This window comes from Eremothecium sinecaudum, chromosome IV (genome assembly GCF_001548555.1).
Source record: "Eremothecium sinecaudum strain ATCC 58844 chromosome IV, complete sequence".
NCBI classification, from domain to species: Eukaryota; Fungi; Ascomycota; class Saccharomycetes; order Saccharomycetales; family Saccharomycetaceae; genus Eremothecium; species Eremothecium sinecaudum.
In genome coordinates, this window is record NC_030895.1 from 1,277,131 (window position 1) to 1,304,308 (window position 27,178).

Consider the following 27,178-nt stretch of genomic DNA (forward strand, 5'->3'; position numbering starts at 1 on the left):
TGTGATATAACCTAATTAGTAGATTAAGTTAGTTCCTATTTAGTATCGTGCAGTCCTTGCTGAGCTATCAATCACGTACCACCGATACTTTCGCCTAGAGTCCCCGCTGAGACTTGGTACCGACTACTGAGAATAGTAATTCAAAAATAACGGTACCATATGTCATTATTAAGGTTGGTGAGCGCGTTATTCGCTTTAGTCATGGTACTTTTTTTTCGGCACGGTCTGTAGATCTTTCGACTATAATCCTGGAGGGTTTCCTATTGCCTAATAAGAGTTTGTATCAATTTCGGGAATATAGGAGGGCGGCCAGCTATGCTGTTGCAACGTACATAATCGATACAGTCACGAATTACTGCATACACTAAATAGAAGCAGCAGTTTTAAGGTTTATCAGTCTATTTAGAGTCTATAGTAGGGATGCTTGAAATCTGAGAGAAAGAGGACGTATTGGAAAAAATTGTTCCAACTATGAGGTCAGAAGGGGTGGTTTTGGGATTCTTGGCCGGTGGTGCCTTGGTCAGCCTGCGCTTCCATGTAAAGAACATGCGCTTTACTTTTCCAATCCTTGATTGGCGTTCTTTGTCGTGGTGCTGCAATTTAGTGATGATCAAGTGTGCAAAAGGCCTCTTGGAGAGCTCCTTGCAGAGGAGGGATTTTACGACGAAATGATATAGCCACCGTGTATCTTGATTTTGGGACTGTAAATCAGCCTGGTCTATGTAGGGGTCTTCATAGACGACCATATGGTAAGTCCCGAATTCGTTTTCGCCTACAAATGGCAGCTTGTTTTCTAGTACGCAGTACATAGTAACGCCCAGCGCCCATATGTCGATTTTGAAGCCATTTTCTGTGTCTGAGGTTAGCTGATTGTTGATGCGATGGGAAACTGGCTTTGCGGTAGCCGGAGAGGACGAGTCTGCGTTGAAATCGCACATTTCCGGGGGAATGAAAGCCGGGGTTCCGACGATCTTCGTCAATTCATCCCTAAAAGCCTTTTCCCACAGTTCTTTCTCACGATCTTGCTGCCACCAGGGAAGGCTAGACGGTTTTACCATTGCGCAGCCGAAGTCCGATATTTTCGCTACGCTGCGAACTCCGTCTAATAGGATGTTCGAAGGTTTGATATCTCTGTGAATGACGCCATGCTCCTGTAAAAAGGCCAGGCCTAGGCTTATATCACGTAAGAGCTTAAAAGCAAAGTCATATCTTGTAATACTTTTAGACTTCATGAACTCACACCATTGTTCGGGAATATGAACTTTCGACGGCCTTTCCCACTGCAACTCGCCTAGAGAGCAAAATTCTTGGACCATCCAGACCCGGTCAGATTTCGGCGAGTCCAGCATTTCGAACACGGCGTTGATATTTGGATGTGGCGGCAATTGTGATTGAATTAAGCATTCCCTCCGGATCCTTAATAAGTTCATCTCGATAATCAGCCGGTCGCCATCCATGACCCTCGTAGACGATAAGGACAATGTGGATGCCCTACGTGCAACTTTATCGTCCTTGTCAATCTCCCCATTCTGAGAACTATGCAGGGCATCGGATGCTTGATTCCATCGAGCTCTATGCTTCAGGATTTGGTTCATTGAGAAGGGTGAATTGAGAGGTTTTTTCATCATGCACTTCATTGCCACAACCTTATTCTTATTAAAGTAGCTCTTATTATGGCCGTAGACCTGTGTAGCTCTAAATACCGATGCATAACGTCCTTTGCCTATCTTGCCCTCTATTTTGTATTGGTTTAACTGTCTTGCTCCATCTTGTAGCATCAGTCTAGACGTTTTCTGCGCCAAGACCATCTCAACCAGTGTATTATACTGCTCGAACATTATAGAATAGGACATAAACGGTTCTTCATTGCCCTCAGTTGGTTCTTCATCGTTGAATAAGGAGCTTTTCGGCACTGTGTAGTTGCTCCTTGGAAGATTCTGAGGGAACATCGAATGCCTGCCGTCATTAAACTCAACTAAAGCTGGAAATGACTTCATTACGATAACCACAGTTGGAGAATAAGTTGGGTATTAGCCTGCTAAACGCGATTAAAATTAATGGTTTTACTACCACGATGGAATATTATAAAGACTATGGCTAACCTAATACGAGGTTTTGTTGTGTTTATGTAAATTTTGGAACCCGAGTTGTTCGGTATAAAGACCCCGCGTAGGATTGCTATGTTGACAAAGGAAGCAAGGGCATCTAAATAAAAAATCCGCAGACCTCAAATAAAAGTTATCTGTAACAGAAATATACATACGTATATATGATTTGATTAACCATCTAACTTAATCTTTATTTATATCGTGGGCCAATAGAGGAATGCTTTCCTTCTGTTCATTACCTAAACAACAGTAGTTAGGCCTTTAAACTTAAATACAAAGTGAAAGGCGTTGAACAAAATATGTCATCCTTTCTTTATTGTAGTAATGGGTATCGTATCTTTGATGTCTCCATGCTTCCTGTGGGTTTTCAAATGTTGCGATAGATTATCACTCCTGCTGAATTTCTTATCACAATAAGTACATGGAAAGGGCCTATCAGTTGAGTGAACCGACCTGATATGTCTCTTCAAATGTTCGCTGCGGCGAAAAGCTTTAGTACATTCTTGACATTTAAATGGTTTCTCATCTTCGTCTAGAGGAGAGGAGGACTTGCTAGTTGTGTTTCTTGGGCCCTTAGGTATGCTGCCGCGTTTCCTTCTGGTTGCTACGGTGATGCCATTTGTTGAGGAGGAATTATTGTGGCGTAGTTCGTAAGAATTGTTGTCAATCATGTCCTGGTTCAACATCGAAGTTGTTATAAATGTGCTACCAGCGCCAGTAACCTTTGGGTCTATTTGGCTTGCCGCATTGCCCGTATTTTCGTCATGATCTTCTTCGTCGGACAAAATTGCATTTTCCCACTGAGAAAACTTCGATACCTTATTAACATCACCGTAGAGTTTGTCCATTATAGCTGGATTGCTCCCGTCGATCAACGACGTAGAGGTCCTCTGCTTTTGTACTCTATTCTGTGGTTCGGAAATAGAATTGCTGCGTCTAGCATTGGTCGCAGAAGTTGCTGATAACAAGTTCCCGCCTGCTGTAGCATTAGCCGCATTAGTTCCCGCCACAATGGAGCCCGCTCTTACGCGGGTCGCGGGAGTTGATTTCGTTTTCGTATGTGTATTGAAGTTTATGTTGTAGTCGTTTAGTAATTGCGTGAGTTCATTGTCAATCTTGAAGACAGATGGCGGCGCCATGCCGTTCGTGTGTGTGAGTGAGTTGCTTTTAGATGAGTTTTTCGTAATTGATGCAGACGCCGAATTCGAAGCTGGGGTCAAGGTTGTAGCCGTAGTGTTAGAAGCAGCACCTGCTGTACTTGTAACATTGGGAGTAGGCGAATTTCTGAAGGAGAGTAAGTCAATTGAGTTTCCTGTCCTTTCTGACGCACTGTGCCCGCTGCTAACCGACTGTCTCTCGTTTGGAAGGTTCCAAAAATCAACCTGGTGCGAAATAGATCCCCTTGGATGGTGCTGCAGTGGGATAGACCCCGTTACAACTTCACTCATTCTCCGTTGAGCGCTGGGCGATAACGCCATCTCGTCAAGCACCACTTGATTACCGCCTACATGCACTCTACCACCATTCGCAGTAAAAGCCGCTGGTTCTTCCAGAAAACCATCGTCTACAAACACAGAGGAGTTAACGCCACTATTCAGTAAATTAGGATTGATAAACTGCTGTTCCAGTTGTTGCAGTGACAGGAGAGCAGCCGACTTTTCTGGAGTGGCCTCTAGTAGTCCTGCAGATGCGCTGCCTGAAGCCATACTCATCGGCCCGTCCGGCTGCAGTAGTAAATCTGGTGAAAGGTCTGTTGTTCTCGTAGTATTCACACTTGTTGTCGTACTGGAAAGATGCGGCACAACCTTACCTCGCTGCACATCCATATCCCAATGCCGCTCCTCCTGTTGCTGAACCATATCCGAAAATGCTGTATTATCGTCCAGCATAGCAAGTAAATCCGTCATCGCTGTCGGTGTACCCAACTGAGTCGTCTTACTGCTCTTCAGCGTATTCGGTGTGTCATCCTGTTGCGGCGTTTGCATACCCTTCTCCACCGGCTGCTGCGTTGTTATATTCAGAGAATTGTTCGAATATAAGTACTCTGCAGGTGATAAACTCGCACTATTGTTACCTATGCTACCTTGTTGTGTAACTTCCGAACTATGAACACATGGTGTATAATCCGTAGCAGTCATTTCTTTCAATAGTAGATACCGCCTTCACAAACATAAATCAACTTTGATTATACCTCTTCTTGATCTCTCAAGTCTTTTAAAGTGCTTGAAGCTTCTAATTAAAACACTGTTACGAATTTTCTTTCTTTTTTTGGTTTAGTCTTCCTTAAACGAACAATTACAACTAAGGACAACGAGAGGATATTTGGGTATCTATTACAATTAATAAGTCCTAGTTTTTTGAACTTAAACCAGTTGTTAGTATTCTTTAGTTAACCATAAAGTGCTTAACAACAGCCATTATTTACTATGTTTAATTAGGTTAAATTGGTTTAAAATTATATAGAATTGTTAAACAGTTTGACGTCTTTCGTGATAAATAAGTTCATGTGGACTGCAGCGTCATCTGAAGAATATGCGTGTCACGTGGTGAACCGGTAACCAGGGTCGTTCCGGACAGCGCAACCGCAATCGGAGCGTTGTCCGGGTAAGATAAACGGCGTGGCCGGGTAAACTATGTTATTACCCGGCCTTGACGCACAATCTGTATCAGGTCCGGGTAACCGTCGGGCTAAGTCCTTCTAAATTAAAACTAAGCTCATTATAGCAGCTCTAGTCGACCAGTACGGCTAAACCACTGACGGTAGGACAAACAGTAATGCAAGGTGGCATTCGAAGAAAGCAGGACCTATTGCCTCGTTACAAGAATGGCGTTAGCGGGGCCCGCCGTGCAGGAGGTTTTCTCACGACTCCTGTTAAGAAGTTGTTGGTCTATATTACACTTCTATTGATGGTCTATGCAATTGTACGCATGTCAGGTATTGTGGACAAGAATGAGCCAACTCAGTTTGAGCTCAAGGAGACGTTTGAACCCACTCCAAAATTTGATAAGTTGAAGGCATTAGATAAGAGCTCTTTTAACAACGAAGTGGCAATGCAGCAGGAAGTTGAGAACTTAAATAAGAATACTGACGAATCGGAGAAAGCCGTAAGCTCTAGTAATAAGAAGGGATCACACGGAGGTGCAAATGGCGAATCCTCAAATGCGAATGGGAATAGTGTAAAGGCGGTGAAGCATGATAATAAGGGTGACGGATCCGTTGAAGAACAAGCCAAATGGACAAGGCAAGGCACTACATAAGAAAGGGCCGGAGGCTTATGAAAAATATTTGGCATCGACCATCTGTATCTAAATGGTATGTAAAATCCTGCACAGACGGACACAATTATAAAGTTTTTATTTCGTTTAGGTTGATTCTCTGTCCTTTACTTCGTAATATTGTGGTTGAGAGCTTCTTTTCTCTCTTGCCAAAGAGTGTTGCCGCTGCAAGCGCACACCTGTTTATCGTTTTCCCATACACCGGCACTTCTGGCAATAACGCCAATTATACCATAAGAGCCGGGCTTGAAGATAGGGTCGTCAGAGATCATAAAGGCTTTACCTACAATGTCCCAGATAGGGAAAGGGCAGGTCACAAAACCGCTGCCGCTATATAAGCCAGTCCCAAGATCACTGGATTCTTTACATTCAATAGGATCAAATGTATGCAGTGCATCCCCGGTACTCTTGCAACCTTGTGAGACATCTCCTGTCTTTCTTATGGAAGCGTAATATTTCCCGACTTTTGGGACACCGTTTAGAACAACGTCGCATAACGTCTTGGTAGGTGACACACTAACCATACGTACCAATCCACGTACAGTGGTGTTAATTCCATCCTCCGTAGGCGCCGAAGTCTCTAATATAGCGACTCCAGCGCTATTAGGTTTTCCGGTACCCCGTAATATGGCATCCCTGCCGCTCGATTGTAAAGCAGATACAATTGCACTTGGAGGAGCAATTCCATCAACGCATACAATCTGCTGTTCTAAATCGACTTTAACATTCTGCACTCCTTCTACGGCGGATAGGGTGCTATGGATGCTGTCGCTACAATCTTGACAGTGCATGGGCACAGCGAAGGTTGTCTGAAAAGAGTCTTCTATAGTGACAGACATTTAGAATGCAGTTAAGATTACCTATACAGAACTATTCGTCGATAATTTTAGACTTTGTCATATGAATAAGAGAGATAGTGGTATTTAGCTTTAGGCTATGTAATAGTGAACTTCTAAAGTCAACGAACACGCTGCTTAAAACCCAAACCTCCTCCTGGTATATACGTAAGCGAGATAAGCCAAAACAAGCATAGACAAGGCAATGCTGACAAACCATTGAAGTGAGTTGCTGAATTGACCAGGCACAATTACGTTCATGCCCCAGAGACCGGTAATGATATTCATCGGCATAAAGATCGTACCTAGAATAGTAATTTTCCCCAAAACATCGTTCATATCATTGTTAACTTTTGTCATATCAATATTAATTTGGGCAAGGTAATTAGAGTGAGATCTACTCAACAGCTTCTCATAGTGATTCAATGATGATACCATAGTCACTATATGATCTTGGATATCTCCAAGATACATAGCGATCTCAGAACGTGGGGCAACTTCCCATTGTTCGTTACATCTCTTTGAGAATCCCTTAATAACGTCTGCCTTAGAACCAAGCAATCGGACAATACTCATAACACGTTTACGACATTCCCCAATACGACGCAACATGTCACCTTTCTTCTTCCATCCCATAATATTTGCATTTATGGTGGAGGAGGAAGTAGAGGAAGATCTAGAAGTTCTGGTGCTTTTGGTTGCACGGCTATAGGCTGTTCGACGTGAATGCCTATCAAAAGGAAAGCTAACATCGTCATCAGTTGAATCTGAATCTGAGTCGCTTGAATCGCTTGAGTCATCGACTTGGTGCATTTTTAGAATGGAATCTTCTATGTTATAAACCTCATCCTCAATTAGCTCAATCATTGGAGCGAACGCGTCTGTGATGTCGTCAATTAGTGCGTACGCAATCCAGTCTGCAGTCACATTCACATAGTCTTTCAATAATCTAGCCCTTCTCCGGACATTGATAGGGTGAGGGGTTGGCGCAAAGTGAAAAGTCAAGACACCATTGCGGAATACAATGATATATACATTTAAAGGTTCTAGCTCCCCTTCTCTTGGTCTCCTTCTGTCACCAGATTTCCTTTTATACTTCTCGTCTATATCTGCTTTCCTTTTGGCCTTTCGTTGGTAGCTAGAGGTGCTACTAGCAACATTTTTGGTTGATGAACCTCTCCGACGCATTTTGAATAATCTAGATAACCAACCAGCCCTATTTTCTTCCAAGTCGCTAGCGTCATCTCCAACGCTGAAGACGCTTTCCTGTACTTGCATTTGCCTTTTTTTTCTGATTGACCGTTCCGCGACAATATCAAATGATCGAAAACACACTAGGTAGTAATCTTTAAATAACTCCACCTTCTCACGCACTTCACCAAGAAAAATGTCTTCGGTAGTTAAAGGATGGATCCCAAATGTTTTACTCAAAACTTTCATTTCTTCTTCCGTGGGATTTAGAACGTCTAGCCAAAATGGCAAAACTTCGTTTAATTCCCACGACTGAGACTGCTGAATTGCGCTTGGCGCCTGGCATGGAGATAAAGACTTGTTCTCGACAGGTGTATGTGACTCCAATAGGGCGCTGGCGGCATGAGCAGCTTGTGCAACTTGAGCATTGGTAGTATTAGCATTGCTTGGGACATTGTGCTCCCCTGCTGACGATTGACTATTAGAAGAATAACAGCTTCCAACAAATAGGTCTTCAAACTTCTGCCCAGGTTGTAACAAGCCAGAAATTGTAGGAGAATGGACGGTTGAATCTAAATCCTCTCTGAAATAGGTGAATCTAAAGATTTCAGGGTTGTTGGAAATAATACGAGGCGGATACTGGATGTTCCGGCCGACTAAAAAATCTTCCCGTACCATTTCAGAGTAACTGCCGCTAGGGTTCGGGTCACCAGGGGCACCGAGTCCTGGCAGGTTAACATCTCCCCGTTTCAAGTGCCACGGTGTCAGTTTCTTGGGGCGTAGTCTTCCTTTATGCAAATGTTCAGATTCATTAACCCTGGTATTGCCAAGTTCAGGGACATCTATATTGGTTATAATAGGTTTCGTGAACGCAATACCGCTGACAGAATCAGTGGTTTCATTGTCTTCATCGTTGTAGTACTGGTAATGAAAGTCCTCGGCATCCTGTAGTGCCTCTCGTTTTAGCCTTTCAATCTCTTCTCTTGAGAACTCTTCTATAACGCTCACGTCCGGCCATTGCTTAAGTCCTCTAGCATTGTCCTCATCAATTGGAAGACACACATCGTCCAAAGATGAAGATGCACTAGAACCACGAGATGAAGGTTGAGAGTTATACTCCTCGGTCTCGACATCTGAGTCATGTTTGGACATTTGCTGTTCTTGGTCACGTTTGTGGCGCACGTGCTCCATCAATTCGTCCATATCAATTACAACGTCGCCCCCACGTGAACGTGAGTACTCTTCTGTGTTTCTTTCCGCTGGATAAGAAGGGATTGAACCGTAATCCTTTAAGTTTTGCCTCCAGTTATCAACTGGCTGGGTGATACCCTTGGTTGAACGCCTCCTACCAGTGCTATGGTGATCCGGTATCGCAGGAGCTGTCGGATCTCTGTAACGGGCAGATGCTGTTGCTGCATGGTGATGTTGACTATCAGCACTAGGAGCTCCAGAGTTACCGTTATGAGGAACCGTGCTGGGACGCCTTTGAGAAACTGTTGATCCTCCCGAGCCTCCATGGGTTGCTTCTAACATGGCCATAGACGGTCTGTGATCTATATAGGAAGTTCCAAACCCAAACAACGTGTGGTGTCCCCCGTATACTCCTGTAGTTGATTCGTCATCAGTATCATGCAATAGACCCCATGAATCAGTCCTATCATTGTCTGCTCCAAAAGCTCCATGACTAGGTGCAAAAACCTCGTGGTGTTCATCTGAGGAACCATTCTGAAATACTGAACGACGTCTAGGCTTCTGTTTCTTTTTATCTTGTTTTCTTTTAGGTCGTTTTTTGGTTTCATTACCCAATAACTGGGCTTCATCTGAATCATGTGAATTCCATACGCCAGCCATTACTTATCTGTAAATTTTGTAATATATCCCTTAGACAGTTATGGTCCTATCTTAAATAACTTCACTCGAGCAAATAGCATTGGAGCCCCTTGGTTTGTTTTATGTACCACAGTTCGCTAGAAATGGATTTAGTATTCTTCTATGTATTTGTCAAATTGAAGAGTTTAAATTGTGAAAACTAAGGGGCTGTATAGTCACGTGAGATGAAAGATACACATAAGTTTAAAGCGTACAAAGAACAGTCCTTACATTGTGCTATGGGATGATATTTCACTATCTAATGAGATTGAAACTAATTTTGGAATTTTGGCGGGTTTATATGCTATTCTTCCTCGCTTATATCCTCATCTTGTCTCCGTACTTCGGACTCTAATGCCTGGGCGAAATCCTCATCACTGGAATCCAGATCCTCGTCTTCACGCGCCTGAACTTCAATCTTCGGTTTCGGCTCTACCTTCTTCGGGCGATCATCAAGTCGTGGATTCTGCAACGCCTTTTTCATGGTCGGAATTGCAAGATCGAGACGAGGGTTTTCCTCTTGCTGCTGTGAATACGGTCTTTGAGGCTCTGCAACCTTGCGCTTCTTCGTAGCAGGCTTAGCGTGTTCTCTGGCTTCTGACTTGCCCGGATCGCTGCTCTTCGCCCTCTGGCGCCTGTTTGGCTCGATTTCTTTCATGGCACCCCCTTCGTCGTCAGAGTGATCAACCGGCACCATCTTGAATTTGCGTCGCTTAGAGCCAAAACGACGCAAGGCTTCGTCTATTTGAAATTGGTGATGCAGCAACTCATCATACTGCTCCTCGGTCAACGAGATCCCTTTCTTGCCTGGCTTCATCTCGCCGGTGGCCGTATCCTGATAGTATTCCCTGATATCAACGAGGTTTATGTTTCGGAACTGTCTCACCGTAGCTCTCTTGTTCTTACCAAGCTCAAATGTAATATCATCGTCAGGTTCAGCACTCTGGTACTTTCTCTTCCGATACCTCCCTGCCCCGTTTCGTGGACCCTCCTCAGTCATCGTAACACCGCTGTATCCGCTACTGTACCTACGACCACCGTAAAGTTGATTGCTTGGGACGCTATTAAATGACATTAATCCTAATTCAGACCTAGCGTTCGTCTAGCACCTTTAACTCCCTCGTAATGTCAATTCGCCACGCTTTCTGGAGGGTTATGAAATGGAAACAATGTGAAACCTAGGCGAGTCGTCTTAAGTAAAAAAGCCTAGACGATAGGGTAATTAACAGAAATCAAGAAAATCCCGCTTCCCGAAGAGGGTATGTGCCGTCGTCATGCTCCAGTATGCTAATTACTATGAATATTAACAGTAGGGTTTGTGTTCGAGGATTTTAGCTAATGATAACTAAGGATTTACTAGTTCCCTTGTCAAAGGGCCCATAGAGAATGAGGTGATTGGATCAATCTACTCCCTGGGAACTCCAAAAGGGTTCCGTACATATTTAAGAAGATATAGAGGTTTTTCTAATGCCCATGGCCAGTTAAGTACTTAACAGTTTATTATGTTGTGTAACATTAAAACTCTCCACAGTTAAGAATTTTTGTTGTCACCATTATTAAGATGATGTAAAAATCTCAGGGGAAAAATTGGTAAGACTGTCTGGAAATAAAACCTGCCATATGCTTCTAAGTGGTCTATAATTCTTCAAATACCAACTATGTCATCTGCAATTCAAGCAATTGGTCCTGTTAAATCTGATGTTTCTAAGTCACCTATAAGTGACATGCCTAAGTTAATTATAGGCGGTGCCACACTGATGCCTGCATATAATAAGGATCCCTTGTCTATTCCGCAGGTAGAAATTGTGCGGCGTGCAATGGCAAGTGGAATCAACGCAATTGATACCTCTCCATATTATGGTGATAGTGAGGTGATTTTTGGGAGAGTTCTGGAGGAGCTGAAAGAAGAATTTCCTAGACAGTCATATTACTTATGCACCAAGGTTGGACGTATTGGGTTGGAAAAATTTGATTACTCCAAGCAGAATGTGCGGTCTAGCGTGAGGCGGTCATGCGAAATATTGAAGACAGACTACCTGGACCTTGTCTACCTTCACGACATTGAATTTGTTGAGTTTGAAGGTATTTGGGAGGCTTTACGCGAGTTGCGTAAGTTGAAAGATGAAGGAATAATCAGGAATTTCGGTGTAAGTGGTTATCCAGTGGACTTGTTATACCATGTTGCCAAGAAATCTTGTAATATGCCCGACATTGGACCGTTGGATGCGGTGCTATCATACTGCAACTTGAACTTGCAGTCACTGAATTTGTTGAAATATGCCGACCGGCTGTTCTCGGAATGCAAATTGAAGACCGTGTCCAATGCCTCCATTACTAGTATGGGCCTCTTGACGTCATTTGGTCCGGTTAGTTCTCACCCTTGTACACAGGAGCTGCGCCAGTGCTCAAAGGCCGCCGCGGAACTTGCAACTGAACAAGGTATTGAGCTTGGTGACCTAGCGACGCGTTATGCAATCGCGAAGTGGAATGATAAGGGACCCACAGTTTTAGGTCTCAGTCGCGTGGAGCAACTGGAGCAGGCTGTGAAGAGCTACCAAACTGTTATGGCTAACGGTGGGAAGCTCGATGAGAAGGACCAAAAGCTCGTGGAAACAATCCAGAAGGATTGTTTCGGTGACCGAATGAATGAGATGTGGGAATCTGGAATCCCCCACGATTTATCGTAGAGCACATGTATATTTGTTTTACGTAAGAAATAAATGTATGTCTCAGGTAGTTTTAGATAGTTCGTTTGCAAGCCTAATCTTCTTTCTTGGCCTTCGTCGAAGTCTTTTCCTTAGACTCCACAGATGCATCAAAATGTGCTTCTAGACCGGCTTTCTGCTTCTTGAGCGCTTCCAAGGATGCTTCCTTTTGCGCCAACTCCTTCCGCAACTGCTTCATCTTTTCGGATTCTGCAGCGGTTTTAGAACCGCTTCTGCTCAACTCCTCGTGCTTCACCAAACTGTGCAGTATGTTGATGACAGTTGGAATACAGAGATTGAAATACAGTACAAACCCAGAAAGGTATAGGTTCCGCTGATTATAAGCCCGGGTCGTATATTCCTGAATAGTCTTTGAGGGACGCACGTGACCTAAGTTTTCCGTCTCACGCCATCCAACAAACCCTGCGCGCTTCCAAGAGTCCACGAACATCATTCCCACAAGCACGTATCCAATAATCGCAATGGTTTTGAGCTGTGGCATTGCCATTAGCTGTTCAAAACTTCGTACAACTGATCTGCGGACAGTAAAAGGCAATGGCAGAACCAGCACAAACAAAAGTGACATCTCCGTCACTAGTAGGCCAAACAGAATTGTAAGGTACATGGACATGTTCGTTCTCTGGAGTTTCTCAATCTGCTTCGTATAGGGTAGAAGGGGGTGGCGGTTAAAGCGCAAGTAAGAACCCTATTCTACGATAAATAAATTACTTGGAAAATATCAACACCTTATCATGTAATACGATAGGTTTCTACTTACTGAGTCTACATTACTAGCAATATACAATGTCTTTTAACAGCTTATGCAAATATTAACGATTACCGCAGGTTAATTGGCTCCTTGTTCTGTATACTATGGTGTCATTTTAAATACCTTCTGATTTGTTGCTTAACTATTTGTCCTATTCTTTGATCATCATAAAAATAGCTAAATAACGCCACATTTGATCCTAAAAATACCGCAACTAATGTACTAAAACTAACAATTCTGCTATTTGAAGTAGGTTGACGAGAACTGCCGGCAGAATCATCATGTTTCAAACGGCCGAAACTTCTTCTAAAAGTTCTACTGACGCCTGGGCTTATGTTTCTGTAATTACTGACTATACTTCTTTGCATCTGTAGCGCTCTGAATGCTTTAATAAGCCATTCGTTAGTGATTCAGGGGGTGCTCCTGGAAGTAATTCTTTAAGTAACGAGCTTTCTATATACTATTTCAGGGAATAGCGGTATATATTGGTTACTTGGTATTTGACTTAGGTAAATTGCCATACCAAAAATTACGACAATGACAAACGTAGAGAAGGCGGTTTATATATATATATATAGACGTTGATACTGATTTGTTTAATTGAATGTTGCCACATGTCTGTGTATGCAAATGATCTGCGATTTTGCCAAACTCGTAACGCTTACAACGTAAAGACCTCGTGATTATTGTGGGGGGACACGAGTCATAAGAACAGAATAGACTAGTCAAGTAAGAGGACAACTCATCCCCTATTACCGCAGAAACAAAAGGATACCCCTAGATGCGAAGATAAAGTAGAGCATAGCGTATAAATTCGGCTCGTGTTATTATTTGATAACATACATAAAGGACTACAAAATTAAGCAGTAATAGTGCACATAGACGTCAGTAGTGGTTCACAGATACGACTTCTGTGCATGAAACTCCTATTCATAGATCCATGGTGCGTTTGTGCTTTCCCAGTCAATTAATTCCTCCTTCTTGAACCACAAGTTAATCTCGCGGTTAGCAGATTCAACAGAGTCAGAACCGTGGCAGACGTTCCTGCCCATGTCAATGGCAAAGTCACCTCTAATAGTACCTGGAGCAGACTTCAATGGGTTGGTGGCACCCAAGATAGCACGTCCTTGTAAAATAACGTCCTTACCCTCCCAGACGGTGGCAACGATTGGACCAGACATCATGTAAGAAATCAACTTTGGGAAAAAAGACTTCTCAACGTGCTCGGCGTAGTGCTTGTGCAATAGGTCCTTAGTTGGCTTAATGACCTTAATACCAACTAACTTGTAACCACGGCTCTCGAAACGGGCCAAAACCTGGGAGACAAGGCCTCTCTGTACACCGTCTGGCTTGATAGCAATAAAAGTTCTTTCTTCAGACATGTTTAAAGATCAGATTTACAATGGTAAGGTACTCCCAAGCGTTGCAAGTTCATGCTTTTACGAGTGTTTCTCCAGATCTCTTATATAGGTTAACATAGGGGCCTCCAAAATGTTCTATGATATGTTTGGGTGTCGTGATAATTGGGCATATATTAGTCGCTGCCTAATTGGTCGATAGATTAAATCTGGGAATTATGGGCCCGAATCGGATTCTATAAGAAAATATATACGATTAAATGGAGAGCGGTATTGTTCTACTAGGCTCAAATGCGGTTTGGTTCCTCATTAGCAGGTACCGGCACCTGTTGGGGTTCATCAGTTACGTTTACTGCATCGAACGACCATGCCTGGGTATCTAGAATAAATTCATAGCCGTAGATATCTTGAAAAATGTCCATGAACCTATTCCACAGATTTAGTTTTCCTAGTTCTGGCTGCTTAAGATTGAATAGGGCTCTGAAATTCATTAGTAATTCATTATTGAAAAGAAAGACGGTGATGAGCTCGTTGTGGGCGCCCCTCATGCTTAATGCGAGATCTAACTCTTCGAGTACAAGTTCAAGATCGTCTTTACGGGTCTTGGGGCTAAGTATGCTTTCAAGCATTAACTTATTGACCATCAGCAGTTTTTCTTGTAGCTCTTGCTTCATCTCATTATGGAGCTCTAGGTGTTTTTTCTGACTGAGGCGGTTAACAAGTGGGTTTGACGATGGAATTGTGAGATCTTGAGTTCCCATGCCGACAAGCCGCCAGTCCTCGTCGTCCTCGTACTTGTACCGTTCTGGCTCAGCTGGTTTCTTTTTTTTATTAGAAGCTTGCTTCGAAGCCAATCCGGCGTTTGCCTTGGCACTGCTTCGCGTAGGAATTGCAGGAAGTTCTTCTCCGATATCCGAGTCCTCCAACTCGTCCTCGTTCTCGTCTTCGTCAAAATCGACAGAAACAGACTCTCCTCTTGAGGCTGAAGCTCGGGTCCTTCGTGTCGGTTTGTCCTCCAGCTCTCGTTTTTGTCTTGCTGCGCGTTGCCGTTTGCTGCTTCGGGTCGGCTTCGAGACTGGCCGTGCAGCTCGCTTCTGCCGACTGCTTCTCCGACTACTAATTTCTTCGTCTACATCTTCGTCATCGCTTAAGGACTCGTCGTCCAATTCCTCGGCATCTTCCTCATATACCGGAGAATCCTCCTCCTCCACATATTCTTCTTCTTCGTCCTCTTCCGGTCGCCCAGCACTGCCATACTCCACAAATTCCCAAACATCAATGTCTGAGCCACGCATTGCCATTTCGTAAGCCTGTATCAGCTTCTTGTTCTTGCTTGGTTGCTTCTTTTTCGATCGAGTCGTACCTTCCAGCCAGCTTTTACATTGATCTGGACTTAGTAGTTTCATATCCTGCGCTTTTGTCCACGTATATGTATCGTCACATAAAAACTTCAAGCAATACGAGGACTGAGCCGTCTCAAACTTTCGAAACTTCAAATGCTCTGAGTACCGAATATATTTCGTATCATCTGCATCCGATTCTTCGTCTTCCATAACCTCTTCTTCATCAAATTTCTGATTTCTACGATGTAACCTAATAACATTCGCAGGAATGATTTCATTAGGTATAATCATTGCTGGCCATGATGGATAACCCTTAACCTTAGCCAGAACAATATCTGTAGGCTGAAATAGATGCGAAGGCATACTTTATAACCTCAATTCTAACACACAATAACAAACCAACTTAAAGTCAGCAACAGAGAGAAGAGGCAAAATATCAATATAGTTTATTATATTTCTCACGTCCTCGAAGGTCCTCTTTTGACAAATATCTCTGCTGCTTTCCTCCATCTAAGCGATCTAGATGTGTTTATGTCTGCGCTGAGTTTGATTTTCTTTCAAAAAATCCTGGCGTTGAATATCATTGTGATAATATATACATAATATACTATTAAAGAGACGAATCTAGCATATCTGAATTACATAAAGACGTTATAGATACAAGAAATAACTGATGGTTAAATTTTACATAATATGTTATGTGGCTCAGCAGTCTCTATCCGTACATACATAGTGCGGTCTTTATGTAGAATGTTTATTTGCGCAAACATAGATCTTAATTACGCAATACTGTCCACTGGTGCAGAGAGGAGGAGGTATAGTGGATCGGAGGGATGTAAGTAGTGTAAATTGGATATGGCAAGATGCATTCAGATTGTGTCCATTTCGAAACAGCGGACAGCCTTCAGGCTGAGGAAGAAAAAGTAGACTATAATATACCCTCAGCACTGGATTGACTAACGAGATGGTTGAAAAACAACAATAAAAGGACCTCAACGTGCGAAAAACAATACTCTCATAGGAAGATGTGTATTATCATAAAGATTTGAAAATGGGGAAATTGTGGTAGCTTTAGTTCGTCTGTCAGTTTCAATACTGACCCTGTTGTGGATTGACCCCATTAAAATACTGCTGGTATACAGCGGCTTGTTCTGCATTTAGATACGCAGCTGGGTTATTAAAATTCTGCTGCTGCTGAGGCGGAAGCTGCTGATGATGATGTGGTACACCACCTCCATGGTGATGGTGGCCTGCAGGTACACCCATTCCATGGGGAGCCGTAACATGGTCCGTTGAACCTACACCAACGCCGACGCCTGTTGGATTACCCGACACGTCTTGGACGGTGATTGGACCAGCAACACCACCCACAGAGACATCTGGCTTATCCTCGTCCTTAACGTCGTCATCATCATCTTCTTCCTCCTCCTCTTCTTCCTCAGGGGCATTCAGGCAGGCCTGGATAAGATTTTTCCCCTCAGGCTGAGTCACTATGGGCTGGAATTTTGGAGTGGTAAATGTGTACACAAGACCTGTTTCAGATACCACTAGTAATAGGACCTGAGTACCCGTTAGAACAGATAGTTCATAAGCTTTCTTCATAATACCATGCTTACGTTTAGAAAATGTGATGTGCCGTCTAGTTTTATCTTGAATAAATTTAATTTCAATCTTTCTCCTCTCCTTTTGTTGAGGTTGCTCTTGCTTCTCGGAGTCCGACATCTTTAAGTGTTGATTGTTTCAATATCAACCTTTTCGTAAGCTCTAATATGATCTGCAACTTGCAATGTTTGTTTTTGGTAGGAGCTAATCTTTGCTTAAAACGTATTTAACAAAACACACTTGGAATTTGTCTGCCTGGATACGTTAATTGAAAGTGGCAATAGTAATAATGAGCTTGAGCTGGATATTGTGAAAGATCAAAATGACTATCTTAAATGAGTTAAAGGAGTACAAAACAAGTTAAAGCATCTCTGGTCATTGCTCCAATGGGAAATTTTCTTTCCTTCCTTTTTCTTTTGCTTTCCAATAAGCCGTCGGAGACGACATCACCAAATATTGGTGTAAAAAGATTGCGAATTCTGTGGATCGAACACAGGACCTCCAGATCTTCAGTCTGGCGCTCTCCCAACTGAGCTAAATCCGCTAAAAGATCTGATAATGGAACAGAACATGCAACCGTTTTTGTGTTAGTATGCACTGCACCCGTGACGACGGATCCACTTCTACTAGATACCGATACCGATTAGACATAACCTGATAGAACGATCTCCGAAGTTGTATTACATAAGCGTGTTTGACCTTTGGCGTCATTAGCTTGTCTAATAAATGCGGGACGCCTAGTAGACGTTATTGAATGAAAGTTTTTTAGAGTAAGGTTAAAAAGTAAGGATTTTGAAGTAAGACTAATAAAGTTACTCTATATTTACTTATTCAAATGGCTTATTTTGCTTTGTACTTTGAGGCAGGCACTGGCAGCAGTTAAGCTGATTGTGCGAAAAGTTGACACGTAGCCAAGAATTATTTCCGACCGTGATAAGTGTAGAGCTAAAGTCATAGTAATGTTAAACGAGATGTATGAAAGTTCTTTAGTAGACATTAAAATATTATATATACATCAATTTGCTACACAGTTTACAACAACACTTGAAACAAAGATATTGTGATATATACTTACAGATTCTGTTTGAAGCTCAAAAATGGCTTATGCAACTGGGGTCTCTACGACAAATGTATAGGTTCCCGTTTTAACGTCGTAGGACTCAAATTTGGTATGCTCAATTTTTTTAAGTTTTTCAATATGTCTCTTTAAAATGGGATGTTTTGGATCCTTAATGGGTTGTCTTGTAGCCTTGTCTGTTGGGAAAGTGTTGTAAAGGATTATTCTTGCCCGAACATTAAGTTGATCACCAGGCGCAGGGATATCGTTACCTACGTAACTGATTTCAGACATTTTCTCGGAGAAACGAACCAAATTGCCGCATAGACTAGGCAAAGAGATATTGGATAAGTCCACAGGCTTTAAGAATTCAATCTTCCCATAGAGTTTGTGACCAATAGTGAGCCCTGAAACCTTCCTTAGTTGTAACAAAGTCAGGCTAGAGAGGGTTTCTAACGAGGGGGAAATGTAGTAGCCATCGTCATTGAAAGACACATCATCACCGACAAACCGAGGCGGTTTGATCACCTCGGCCTTTTCCTCGGAGTTTGCCTTAATCGGGGTGGAGGCAAGGTTAGGTGTGGAAAATAGACCACCGTTACTTTTCATAATGTCCTTTGAGTCGACTGGAGTATCCTGTATGAAATCCAAATATTTCGATTCTTTAGTAGAAGTGGGCTCTTGTTCGCCGCTACCATTTGAGATGAATGTGATTCTTCTTGGTTCATCGTCAACGTTTTCATCGCCTGCGGTATTCTCCATCTTCTTCCTATTCAGTATAAGGTTCTTGAAAGACTTCTTATTAGGGTTGAAAAGTTTGTTGCTAGAAGATAAGATAAGTTCATCTGTCTCGTTGGTAAAAACACTAGAACCACTAGAAACTTGAACTAACTCCCTGGTAGAGCTCTGAGGAGATATTAATGAGGAAGTTTTTCTGTTGCTATTCTGGCTACCAGACAAACCAAGATGCCCTGCGGTTTTTGCAGTAGAAGTAAACAAGGGCTTGGGTGCCAATCTATAAGCACTGGTTAAAGAAGCCTTCTTCTTGTAGTCAGCATTTATCTTCGTAGCGCAGGGCTTCGATGGCTGTAATAAAGAACTTGGAACAATAACACGAGAAAACAAATCATTTGTACCATATGGGTTATCGCCCTGTGGGGTGACACCACCCTGTCCACCAATGGTGGATTGTTGTAATCCGTTAGAGGCAGTAGTTGACGAATTGTTACCAAAAAGGCCGCCTATACCGGAGCCAGCTGGCTTCGAGTCAAATAAGCCCGTTCCAGTGGAACCGATTGGCTTATTACCAAATAAATTCCCAGAAGTAGTGCCAGTATTTGACGTAACGTTTGTCTTAGCTCCGAAAAGGCCCCCGGTAGTACTCGTATTGGCTTGGTCTGAAGGTTTTGCGCCAAATAGACCACCTCCTGTTCCAGTATTAGTAGTACTACCTGTGTTGGTATTGTTGCCGAATAATCCGCTACCAAGAGTCCCTGTTTGGGTGCCATTGTTTCTACCAAAGAGTCCACCCCCTGTATTACCAGCTGGTTTGTTACCAAATAACCCTCCGCTGGTTCCTGATAGTTGATTGGAGGCGTTATTGTTGTTGTTGGCACCAAATAACTCCCCAGAAGTAGACTGGACACCTTGTTGGTTGTTGTTATTTCCAAACATTCCACCCGTAGAAGAGGGTTTATTGTTTCCAAATAGGCCACCAGTATTTGTTCCTGCTGGCTTTGATCCAAACAATCCACCTGTTTGTTGATTGTTCTGACCAAATAATCCACCGGCCTGTTGTTGCGTATTGTTGTTTTGCCCAAACAACCCGCCGCCTTGTTGCTGTGTGTTATTAGAACCAAATAATCCATCAGACTGAGTTTGGGTGTTATTTTGGCCAAATAACCCACCACCTTGTTGCTGTTGTTGATTATTATTTTGACCAAATAACCCTCCAGTATTTGAAGTTGCACTATTACTTTGTCCAAAAGTATTACCTACATTTGTTTGACCAAATAATCCTCCTGTAGCTGGTTTGTTTCCAAAGAGGCCACCAGTTACATTGCCACTATTTTGCCTGAAAGCATTGTTTGAATTATCTTGTCCAAATAAACCAGTCCCTCCCTGTGGTTGATTATTTTGTCCAAATAAGCCATTACCAGGCTGAGGATTATTCGGGCGGAACAAACCACCTTGCTGCTGATTATTTTGTTGGCCGAATAAACCAGTTCCCTGCTGCTGGTTGGTTTGCTGCCCAAAAAGGCCTCCAGCAGAGGTACTATTTTGGCCAAATGGATTACCATTAGTATTAGTGTTGGTGTTTTGACCAAACATGCTACCGCTTTGGCCAAATAAGCCGCTTGAAGTAGTTGGCTTATTAAATAAGCCTCCGGATGAGTTGTTTTGGTTAAATGCATTGGTAGTATTAGTTGCACCAAAGAGTCCTCCTCCTTGTTGCTGCGTGTTGCTCTGACCAAACAAGCCACCAGGTTGCTGTTGGTTATTGGTAGATCCAAAAAGGCCACCAGACTGCTGCTGTGCGTTATTTTGACCAAATAAGCCTCCCGCGGAAGTATTGTTAGTTTGGCTAAAAGTGGACGTTTGACCAAAAGGCGATGCATTATTGGCGGTATTGGTTTGACCAAATAGACCACCTCCACCTGTGCCGGCAGCAGTCTGACCAAAAGCGTTGTTAATGGTATTCGAATTTGTTTGTCCAAATAAACCACCACTTGTCGTACCTGGTTTATTTATTCCAAATGGTGAACTGGCTGCATTGTTTGTTTGTCCAAATGGAGAGTTTGCAGTATTAGCTTGTCCGAAAGTACTTGTTCCTGTCTGCCCAAAAGGCGAGTTGGTAGCCTGGCCAAAAGCATTGTTCGTTGAACTCTGTCCAAAGGGTGGATTGGTAGTATTAGTAGTATTACTCTGTCCAAAAAGACCTCCAGTAGATGTAGCGTTTGTATTTCCTATCCCAAATGCAGATTGATTGTTAGTACCAAATGGTGAAGCATTCGGCTGGCCCCCAAAGGAAGAACCAACGTTCCCACTGACTCCCGCACCTCCCTGACCAAACTTATTGTTTGCTTGATAGTCCTGGAACCTCAACTCTTCAAACGAATAATTCTTGTACTCGGGCATACACGATACGGACTCATACACATTATTCATCCCTGTAGTCGCATCTTTTTCCGTGTACGCAGAAAAAGGTTTCAGCGCAGTACCACCAACAGCCGTTTGCGCAGCTGCATTGCCCCCAAATAAGGCAGGAGGATTTGACACAGAGGACGTTGCTTGACCAAACGGGCTAGCATTAGATTGCGGTTGCTGTGACATACCAAATGGTGAAGTAGTACTTTGTGGTTGAGTACTACCGAAACCACCGAAGCCTGATTGAGCATTGTTTGCGCTAGCGGAACCAAATCCGCTATTAGTAGGCTGCGCCTGTCCGAACGTCCCTCCTTGCTGCTGCTGCCCAAATGGAGACGCTCCCGTATTACCAAAAGTTGGTCTGGAAGCACCAAACATTGATTAGCTTAGAAATTGACTTATATGTAAATAAACGGCGCTCACGATCCTTGTTTACCAAATCTTTTATGGCAAAAGATCCAATAAACAAACTTAACCTTTATTTTCAAGCTGAGCCGTTTACATAAAAATTTTTACAAAACCTTACCCGGAAATGTTTCGTACACGGTTATGTGAACGCATTAAGACTGAATCACGTGCTTAATATGGCAATAGTTTTAGTTAATCAGTGTATATTAATAGTGAAACAATGATTCTTATATATATATAATTAGATAGTTTTATTAAATGCGACAATGCTTGTAACCCCTGTTACAACTCTGAGAGCCCTTGAGTGATGTTCATCATTAATGACCAATTCCTAACAGATACTGCCTGCAGTGAACCTGTGTTGAAATCCACAATTAAATCATCGCCATCATCATCATCATCATCATCATCATCAGAGTAACAGCCATTGGAACATGTGTATGCGGTTTTTGCTTGCTCATTAGCGAGTTGTTGTTTATTTGGATTTACCGCAGTTTCATCTTTGAGCTCCAAGGTTTTATGCTGATTTTGTTCTCCTATGAACAGACACATCAGCCGTAATCTTGCTAGACTTGGAATTAGGCTGTTATCTGTTTGTGAGGAAATGAGGCTATTATATACGGAAAGAGTATGTAAATATACATATATATATTAGTTTGCGTTTGCGTGTGCTACTTATGTGGAAGTAAGCGCCATTGTTGTTATTATTTAGGTCGACGTCTTTGTGCAGAGGAGCGCGAAGACTTGTGGGGTTTTGAAGCCACACGTTCCATTACATGTGCCTTAGAAAACTGCGCTTGGTCACGTGTCACGATAGTCATAGTGACCGGCGAGCGCAAAAGACAGGGAAATAAGACAAGGAGATCGGAACACTAAATATGTCTGCGGATACCAATTAGTTTTTGGCTTCCACTCCGGATTTGGACAGTACTAGACTATTTTTGAAATGGGTCATTTTAAAATCACGTGATCGGCGTTTTAACGCATTTAGAAATGAGTTCTGTAAAACGCGAGATGATCGATAGAAGTTGCTTGCGGCCAAACGCAATAACACTGTCTAGATGAGCCAGGAAATTTTGTCACAGCCTACTTTAGATGTAGATCCCACAGAAGTTATATCTGAAACTACAGTGGTGGATCCCACAGCTATTCAGCTAAAGAAGACAAGAACTGTGGTGAAACTGGATTATGAAAAGCTAGTTTCACGAAAAGGACTGCCGTACTTGCTTAAGAATGGTCCTAAACATGTACGAATTTCTAAGAGGAGGGATGCGTACGAAAACTTGTGTCATATTTTACACTTCTACCAACTCTGGGCACATGAATTGTATCCAAAAGCGAAGTTTCGTGATTTTGTAGCATTATGCGATCGGATGGGGAAGAGTGGCAGGATGCTGCGAGACTATCGGATGAAAATGCTTCGAGAAGAACTAGGACTTGATATAGCTGAGGAGCTCACAAATAACAACCATGCCGATGTAGCAAATAAGCAAGAGTCGCGTGCACAACAAGGGTCCGCTGTTACGGTGGATACTAAAGAACCCGAGCAAAGACAATTAACTGTGGCAGAACAGGAGCATGATATGGCAGCGTCTCCTGCCTACACTTTTGACGATGCACGACTTCTAGAAGAGATGCAGCAAATAGAAAATAACCACAGAGAAGTCGAGGAAGATGTTGATGAAGACCAATTGGCTATTTTAAGAGAGATGGAAGGGCAATTTTAAAAATAACCTACGTGTAGGGAACACTATATTAAGTAATATACAAACTTGTAAATGAGAATTCAGTCTATATTCGGAAAGATCCTAAGTTGTCCATAGGCGAGCAGTGTTGTCAGCACCAGCGGAAAACAACCAGGCTTCTCTAGGATGCCAGATGGTGTTTAAAACCCCTAAACTGTTGATCACTTTATGACCTGTGAGCTTCTTTAATGGCACTAATAGAGGGTTCTTCAACATCTCATCATATACGGTAGCATGGAATACATGTATAATACCATCATCAGCAGCTGAACAGAATAATGGTAGTTTCTTGTGAAAAGCAACGCTTCTCACTGCCTTCTCGTGGTATCGTAGAGTCTTATATGGAGTGGAAGAAAGGTCCAGATCGTGCCATAGAACTCTCTTATCGAATGAAGATGCAATTAAATTATCACCTCTTGGGTGAATATCTATATTAGATAGCCAACGAGCACCAGGCAGTAACTTCTTGACTAAAACTTGTTGTGAGAGGTCGTAAATCCTAACATATCTTTGGGAGCAAACAAACAATTGAGGTTTAAAAGGGTGGAACTTAGCATCCATGATAATACCTTTAGACTTTTTGAATGGTGACTGCGTTAGATGCTTGGAAACCTGGTGGATTAGAACAGAGGTATGACCAGAGTCTGGCTGAACAGTGACGAAGTAATCACCTTTTCTATGCCAGGAGAGTTTTTTAACGGTCTTACGACATGTTATAACAATTGAAATGTCCTTTTCAGCTTGTGCTTTTGAAGGTTTGTTCCATTGCACCACCTGCTTCTTGACCGCAGTGCCTTCGCCCTCCTCGTTTACATTATCGTTCACGTTTAGATCAGTTTTCTTCACATTGCCAAAAGTATCGAAACCAAAACCATTCTCGATCTTTAATTTACCGTTGTTTTCAATGTCGAAACCAAAAATGGGAGGAATGATCAGATATATATTTTCTGCTGCTGCGACAGCTAAGATACCAGTGGACTGATCAGGGTTCCATTCAATGGCCTCGATGTGGTCCTCTTGGTTCTCTTCAACGTCTATTATTGTAAGCTTGTAAACCTCTCTACCAGTTAGGATTTCCCATATTCTGACAGTACCATCATCGGAACCAGTAGCTAGCCATAAACCAGATGGATCAATAGACAAAGCACGGACTTTACCCTTGTGACCAACATATGTGGTGGAACAATGAATGGGGAATGGACGTAAATCCTTAGGAGATGGTAAGTTTGGAATTAAAGACTCTGGATCAATATTCAGCTTGTTCTTACGAACACGAGGAGCAAGGTAGAGGTCTAATGACCTTTCAAACCGTTCCCGCACAGACTCTTCGTACCCTGGGACTTTTCTCAAAGCGCCGTACTTGCGAGGAATAAAGGACCTTTCCCTTTCGCTAGGTTCCATCTTTTTCCATTCAGCAATTTCTTCTTCGGTAGGTAAGTACTCTTCTGGTGGATTATAGGACTCTTCGTTGGTTGGTGGAGGCAATTTTGGCGCCCTCAAGTCCATTACGTGCTGAGGCATATCCTCCGAATCCTCCCAAAGATCATAAGTAAAACGCTCCTCGGCTTCTTTCTCTCTTAATTCCTTCAACTTTTTGGGTGGAATTATACGGCCCTCTCTAATAGCCTTAACAATCTTCATAACACGTTTAGCCTCATGTTTAGATGGAACAAATCTTCTTTTTGGTTCTGGGATAGCAGTTACAGGCATAATCTCTTCATGTCTGGTAAACCAGTCAATCAATGGTTCATATGGATTGGTAGATTCGTCCGTTGCTTCATTCTTTTGAATCTTGGAAATTAACTCTAATTCTTCCTCAGTTAAGTTCAATGAAGCACCGGTGTTCTTGTCTAATAAGCCAATCCATCCTTCAGGAAGCTCAATGGATTCTAGCAAGGCATCCAATGCAGATCCCTTTGCAGGTCTCATGATCCTCTTACCGTTTATGTCATATCCAATATGTGGCATCTCATCATATGCCGATAATGGGATGTTTCCAATGGTATTTGTTGCTTCAGCGTCAGTGTCATCACTATCATACACTGGATTAATTTCTGGTCTAATGATTCTAGGAGTTCCGTCGGAAAACTTGGTTTCCTTGTAAAGGTTGGTTTCATCCGCAATCGTTTTTATCTGCACATTGGATAACTTATCGGTCATTGATTTAGTGTCATTTCCATCTGAGAAGTCAGAAGAATCATATTCGATATCATCGTCTTCTTCCCCTAATAACTTTTCGAATTCCGCATCAGAATTAGACTCATAGCCATCTTCATCACTAGAGCTATCATTTACAGGGTCTAAAGTCTCTGACTCAAATGACGGGATATCTTCCTCAGCAGATTGAAATTCATCACTGCTTTCATCGCTTCCATCATCAATCAATCCCTCTGTGATCAAATTATCATCATCTGATTCTGCATGTTCAACTTCAACAGGCCTTTTTTTGCTGGCAACAGCGGTCTTCTGTGCAGATTTTCCACTAACCATCCTATAGAATGCTGGGATATTGCTACTTATGCAAATGTGCTTTACTTGATAGATACATTTAGCTCATCATCTCATCTCTCTAATCTTACGCTGTATTGCCTGGAAAATTTTTCAGCCAAAAAAGAAACAACTACCTAAAATTTCAAATACCTAAAAACAGAGGCCTAAAGATGGCCTCGTTATCACTAAATGATTACTCGAATACATATCAAACTTCCATAATGAACTGGGCATTTAGGTTTTGAGTCATGTACATGTGACTGTAATTGATAATCCATTTTATCATAATGCTAATTCATCAGTTGGTTTCGTGGTCTAGTCGGTTATGGCATCTGCTTAACACGCAGAACGTCCCCAGTTCGATCCTGGGCGAAATCAATTTTTTCTTTTTTTTAAAAAGCTGAACTCAAGAATTGTATTTTACGTTTAAAATACACATGAACTAGCAATTGCATTCGCTAGTTGCCCTAAATATTTACGATCTATATCATCAAAAGCGTTGTAGTCTAGGCAGTCCAGGTCAATGACAGCTACAGTCGCACCGTTTACTATTATAGGTACTACTATTTCACTTTTCGTCTCTCCATCACAAGCAATATGGCCTGGGTATTCATTTACATTCTGAACCACAATGCTTTTTTTGGTAGAGGCCGCCGTGCCACAAACTCCTTTTCCAAATTTTATTAATTGGCATGCAACTTTTCCTTGGAAAGGACCCAATATTAAATGGTCTTTACGTTTAGGATCCGTAAAATAGAAGCCGGTCCAATTCACGTTAACCTTCAGTTCTTTGTATGTATACCATAGAAGAGAGGAAGCATTTGCCAGGTTGCAGATAAAATTGTCTTGCTCGTTAGCCAAAGCTTTATAAGAATCGATCAAATGTACAAGCGCTTCTTCTTTTGATTCAAAGGTAGCATTTGAGTAATCTGCGTGATGCTCAATATCTGAAGCTGCCATTTCGCCTTGATGGTGTTTAGTTAGTAGTAAACCTATTTCAATGCTTACTATGCTTATAGATGCATAAAGATGATATCATATCACGTGATTTTAATCACACATAATTGTGTTTCCACTGACTATCCAATTCAATGTATCTGTGTAAGAGGTTATATGAGCATTGCCTACTTGAATGCTCAATTGCTGGTTTGCCTAATGTCTTGGGTGAACTTTCCAGGTAAATTTTGAATTTTTATAACCATAACAAGCTTATACAATTCAATGTCTGTTTTTATGATAAACAACCTATACAGTTCAGATCTTCTAATCGTAAT

The 27,178-nt window shown here is 42.3% G+C and overlaps 16 protein-coding genes and 2 non-coding genes across 18 annotated transcripts; 4 read left to right on the plus strand and 14 right to left on the minus strand.

Annotated features, from left to right (window-relative positions):
* Window positions 1-398: 398 nt before the first annotated feature.
* Window positions 399-1,997, minus strand: ELM1 (serine/threonine protein kinase ELM1; the record flags this gene model as incomplete). The annotated part of the gene is made up of 1 exon (XM_018132371.1): window positions 399-1,997. One exon carries the CDS (start codon window positions 1,995-1,997, stop codon window positions 399-401), a length of 1,599 nt encoding a protein of 532 aa, XP_017987860.1.
* Window positions 1,998-2,410: 413 nt separating this feature from the next.
* AW171_hschr42783 (C2H2-type zinc finger protein) lies at window positions 2,411-4,246 on the minus strand (the record flags this gene model as incomplete). The annotated part of the gene is made up of 1 exon (XM_018132372.1): window positions 2,411-4,246. The coding sequence occupies one exon, from the start codon at window positions 4,244-4,246 to the stop codon at window positions 2,411-2,413; it is 1,836 nt and encodes a 611-aa protein (XP_017987861.1).
* Window positions 4,247-4,883: 637 nt separating this feature from the next.
* AW171_hschr42784 (uncharacterized protein) lies at window positions 4,884-5,366 on the plus strand (the record flags this gene model as incomplete). The annotated part of the gene is made up of 1 exon (XM_018132373.1): window positions 4,884-5,366. The coding sequence occupies one exon, from the start codon at window positions 4,884-4,886 to the stop codon at window positions 5,364-5,366; it is 483 nt and encodes a 160-aa protein (XP_017987862.1).
* Window positions 5,367-5,491: 125 nt separating this feature from the next.
* CCS1 (copper chaperone CCS1) lies at window positions 5,492-6,223 on the minus strand (the record flags this gene model as incomplete). The annotated part of the gene is made up of 1 exon (XM_018132374.1): window positions 5,492-6,223. The coding sequence occupies one exon, from the start codon at window positions 6,221-6,223 to the stop codon at window positions 5,492-5,494; it is 732 nt and encodes a 243-aa protein (XP_017987863.1).
* A 135-nt stretch (window positions 6,224-6,358) lies between these two features.
* Window positions 6,359-9,262, minus strand: MNR2 (putative Mg(2+) transporter MNR2; the record flags this gene model as incomplete). The annotated part of the gene is made up of 1 exon (XM_018132375.1): window positions 6,359-9,262. The coding sequence occupies one exon, from the start codon at window positions 9,260-9,262 to the stop codon at window positions 6,359-6,361; it is 2,904 nt and encodes a 967-aa protein (XP_017987864.1).
* Window positions 9,263-9,584: 322 nt separating this feature from the next.
* Window positions 9,585-10,355, minus strand: SUB1 (chromatin-binding transcription coactivator SUB1; the record flags this gene model as incomplete). Its single annotated transcript, XM_018132376.1, has 1 exon — window positions 9,585-10,355. One exon carries the CDS (start codon window positions 10,353-10,355, stop codon window positions 9,585-9,587), a length of 771 nt encoding a protein of 256 aa, XP_017987865.1.
* A 583-nt stretch (window positions 10,356-10,938) lies between these two features.
* ARA2 (D-arabinose 1-dehydrogenase (NAD(P)(+)) ARA2) lies at window positions 10,939-11,967 on the plus strand (the record flags this gene model as incomplete). The annotated part of the gene is made up of 1 exon (XM_018132377.1): window positions 10,939-11,967. One exon carries the CDS (start codon window positions 10,939-10,941, stop codon window positions 11,965-11,967), a length of 1,029 nt encoding a protein of 342 aa, XP_017987866.1.
* Window positions 11,968-12,040: 73 nt separating this feature from the next.
* Window positions 12,041-12,616, minus strand: YET2 (Yet2p; the record flags this gene model as incomplete). Its single annotated transcript, XM_018132378.1, has 1 exon — window positions 12,041-12,616. One exon carries the CDS (start codon window positions 12,614-12,616, stop codon window positions 12,041-12,043), a length of 576 nt encoding a protein of 191 aa, XP_017987867.1.
* Window positions 12,617-13,680: 1,064 nt separating this feature from the next.
* On the minus strand, window positions 13,681-14,136 carry YNK1 (nucleoside diphosphate kinase; the record flags this gene model as incomplete). The annotated part of the gene is made up of 1 exon (XM_018132379.1): window positions 13,681-14,136. The coding sequence occupies one exon, from the start codon at window positions 14,134-14,136 to the stop codon at window positions 13,681-13,683; it is 456 nt and encodes a 151-aa protein (XP_017987868.1).
* A 263-nt stretch (window positions 14,137-14,399) lies between these two features.
* IOC4 (Ioc4p) lies at window positions 14,400-15,818 on the minus strand (the record flags this gene model as incomplete). Its single annotated transcript, XM_018132380.1, has 1 exon — window positions 14,400-15,818. One exon carries the CDS (start codon window positions 15,816-15,818, stop codon window positions 14,400-14,402), a length of 1,419 nt encoding a protein of 472 aa, XP_017987869.1.
* Window positions 15,819-16,544: 726 nt separating this feature from the next.
* AW171_hschr42792 (HDR132Cp) lies at window positions 16,545-17,177 on the minus strand (the record flags this gene model as incomplete). The annotated part of the gene is made up of 1 exon (XM_018132381.1): window positions 16,545-17,177. One exon carries the CDS (start codon window positions 17,175-17,177, stop codon window positions 16,545-16,547), a length of 633 nt encoding a protein of 210 aa, XP_017987870.1.
* A 351-nt stretch (window positions 17,178-17,528) lies between these two features.
* AW171_hschr42793 lies at window positions 17,529-17,601 on the minus strand. Its single transcript has one exon. It is a non-coding gene; the product is annotated as a tRNA-Phe (tRNA).
* A 558-nt stretch (window positions 17,602-18,159) lies between these two features.
* NUP116 (FG-nucleoporin NUP116) lies at window positions 18,160-21,639 on the minus strand (the record flags this gene model as incomplete). Its single annotated transcript, XM_018132382.1, has 1 exon — window positions 18,160-21,639. One exon carries the CDS (start codon window positions 21,637-21,639, stop codon window positions 18,160-18,162), a length of 3,480 nt encoding a protein of 1,159 aa, XP_017987871.1.
* A 312-nt stretch (window positions 21,640-21,951) lies between these two features.
* On the minus strand, window positions 21,952-22,221 carry AW171_hschr42795 (uncharacterized protein; the record flags this gene model as incomplete). Its single annotated transcript, XM_018132383.1, has 1 exon — window positions 21,952-22,221. One exon carries the CDS (start codon window positions 22,219-22,221, stop codon window positions 21,952-21,954), a length of 270 nt encoding a protein of 89 aa, XP_017987872.1.
* Window positions 22,222-22,730: 509 nt separating this feature from the next.
* CSM3 (Csm3p) lies at window positions 22,731-23,396 on the plus strand (the record flags this gene model as incomplete). Its single annotated transcript, XM_018132384.1, has 1 exon — window positions 22,731-23,396. The coding sequence occupies one exon, from the start codon at window positions 22,731-22,733 to the stop codon at window positions 23,394-23,396; it is 666 nt and encodes a 221-aa protein (XP_017987873.1).
* Window positions 23,397-23,477: 81 nt separating this feature from the next.
* Window positions 23,478-25,904, minus strand: ERB1 (ribosome biogenesis protein ERB1; the record flags this gene model as incomplete). The annotated part of the gene is made up of 1 exon (XM_018132385.1): window positions 23,478-25,904. One exon carries the CDS (start codon window positions 25,902-25,904, stop codon window positions 23,478-23,480), a length of 2,427 nt encoding a protein of 808 aa, XP_017987874.1.
* A 304-nt stretch (window positions 25,905-26,208) lies between these two features.
* On the plus strand, window positions 26,209-26,282 carry AW171_hschr42798. Its single transcript has one exon. It is a non-coding gene; the product is annotated as a tRNA-Val (tRNA).
* Window positions 26,283-26,330: 48 nt separating this feature from the next.
* Window positions 26,331-26,864, minus strand: AW171_hschr42799 (L-methionine (R)-S-oxide reductase; the record flags this gene model as incomplete). Its single annotated transcript, XM_018132386.1, has 1 exon — window positions 26,331-26,864. One exon carries the CDS (start codon window positions 26,862-26,864, stop codon window positions 26,331-26,333), a length of 534 nt encoding a protein of 177 aa, XP_017987875.1.
* Window positions 26,865-27,178: the final 314 nt, after the last annotated feature.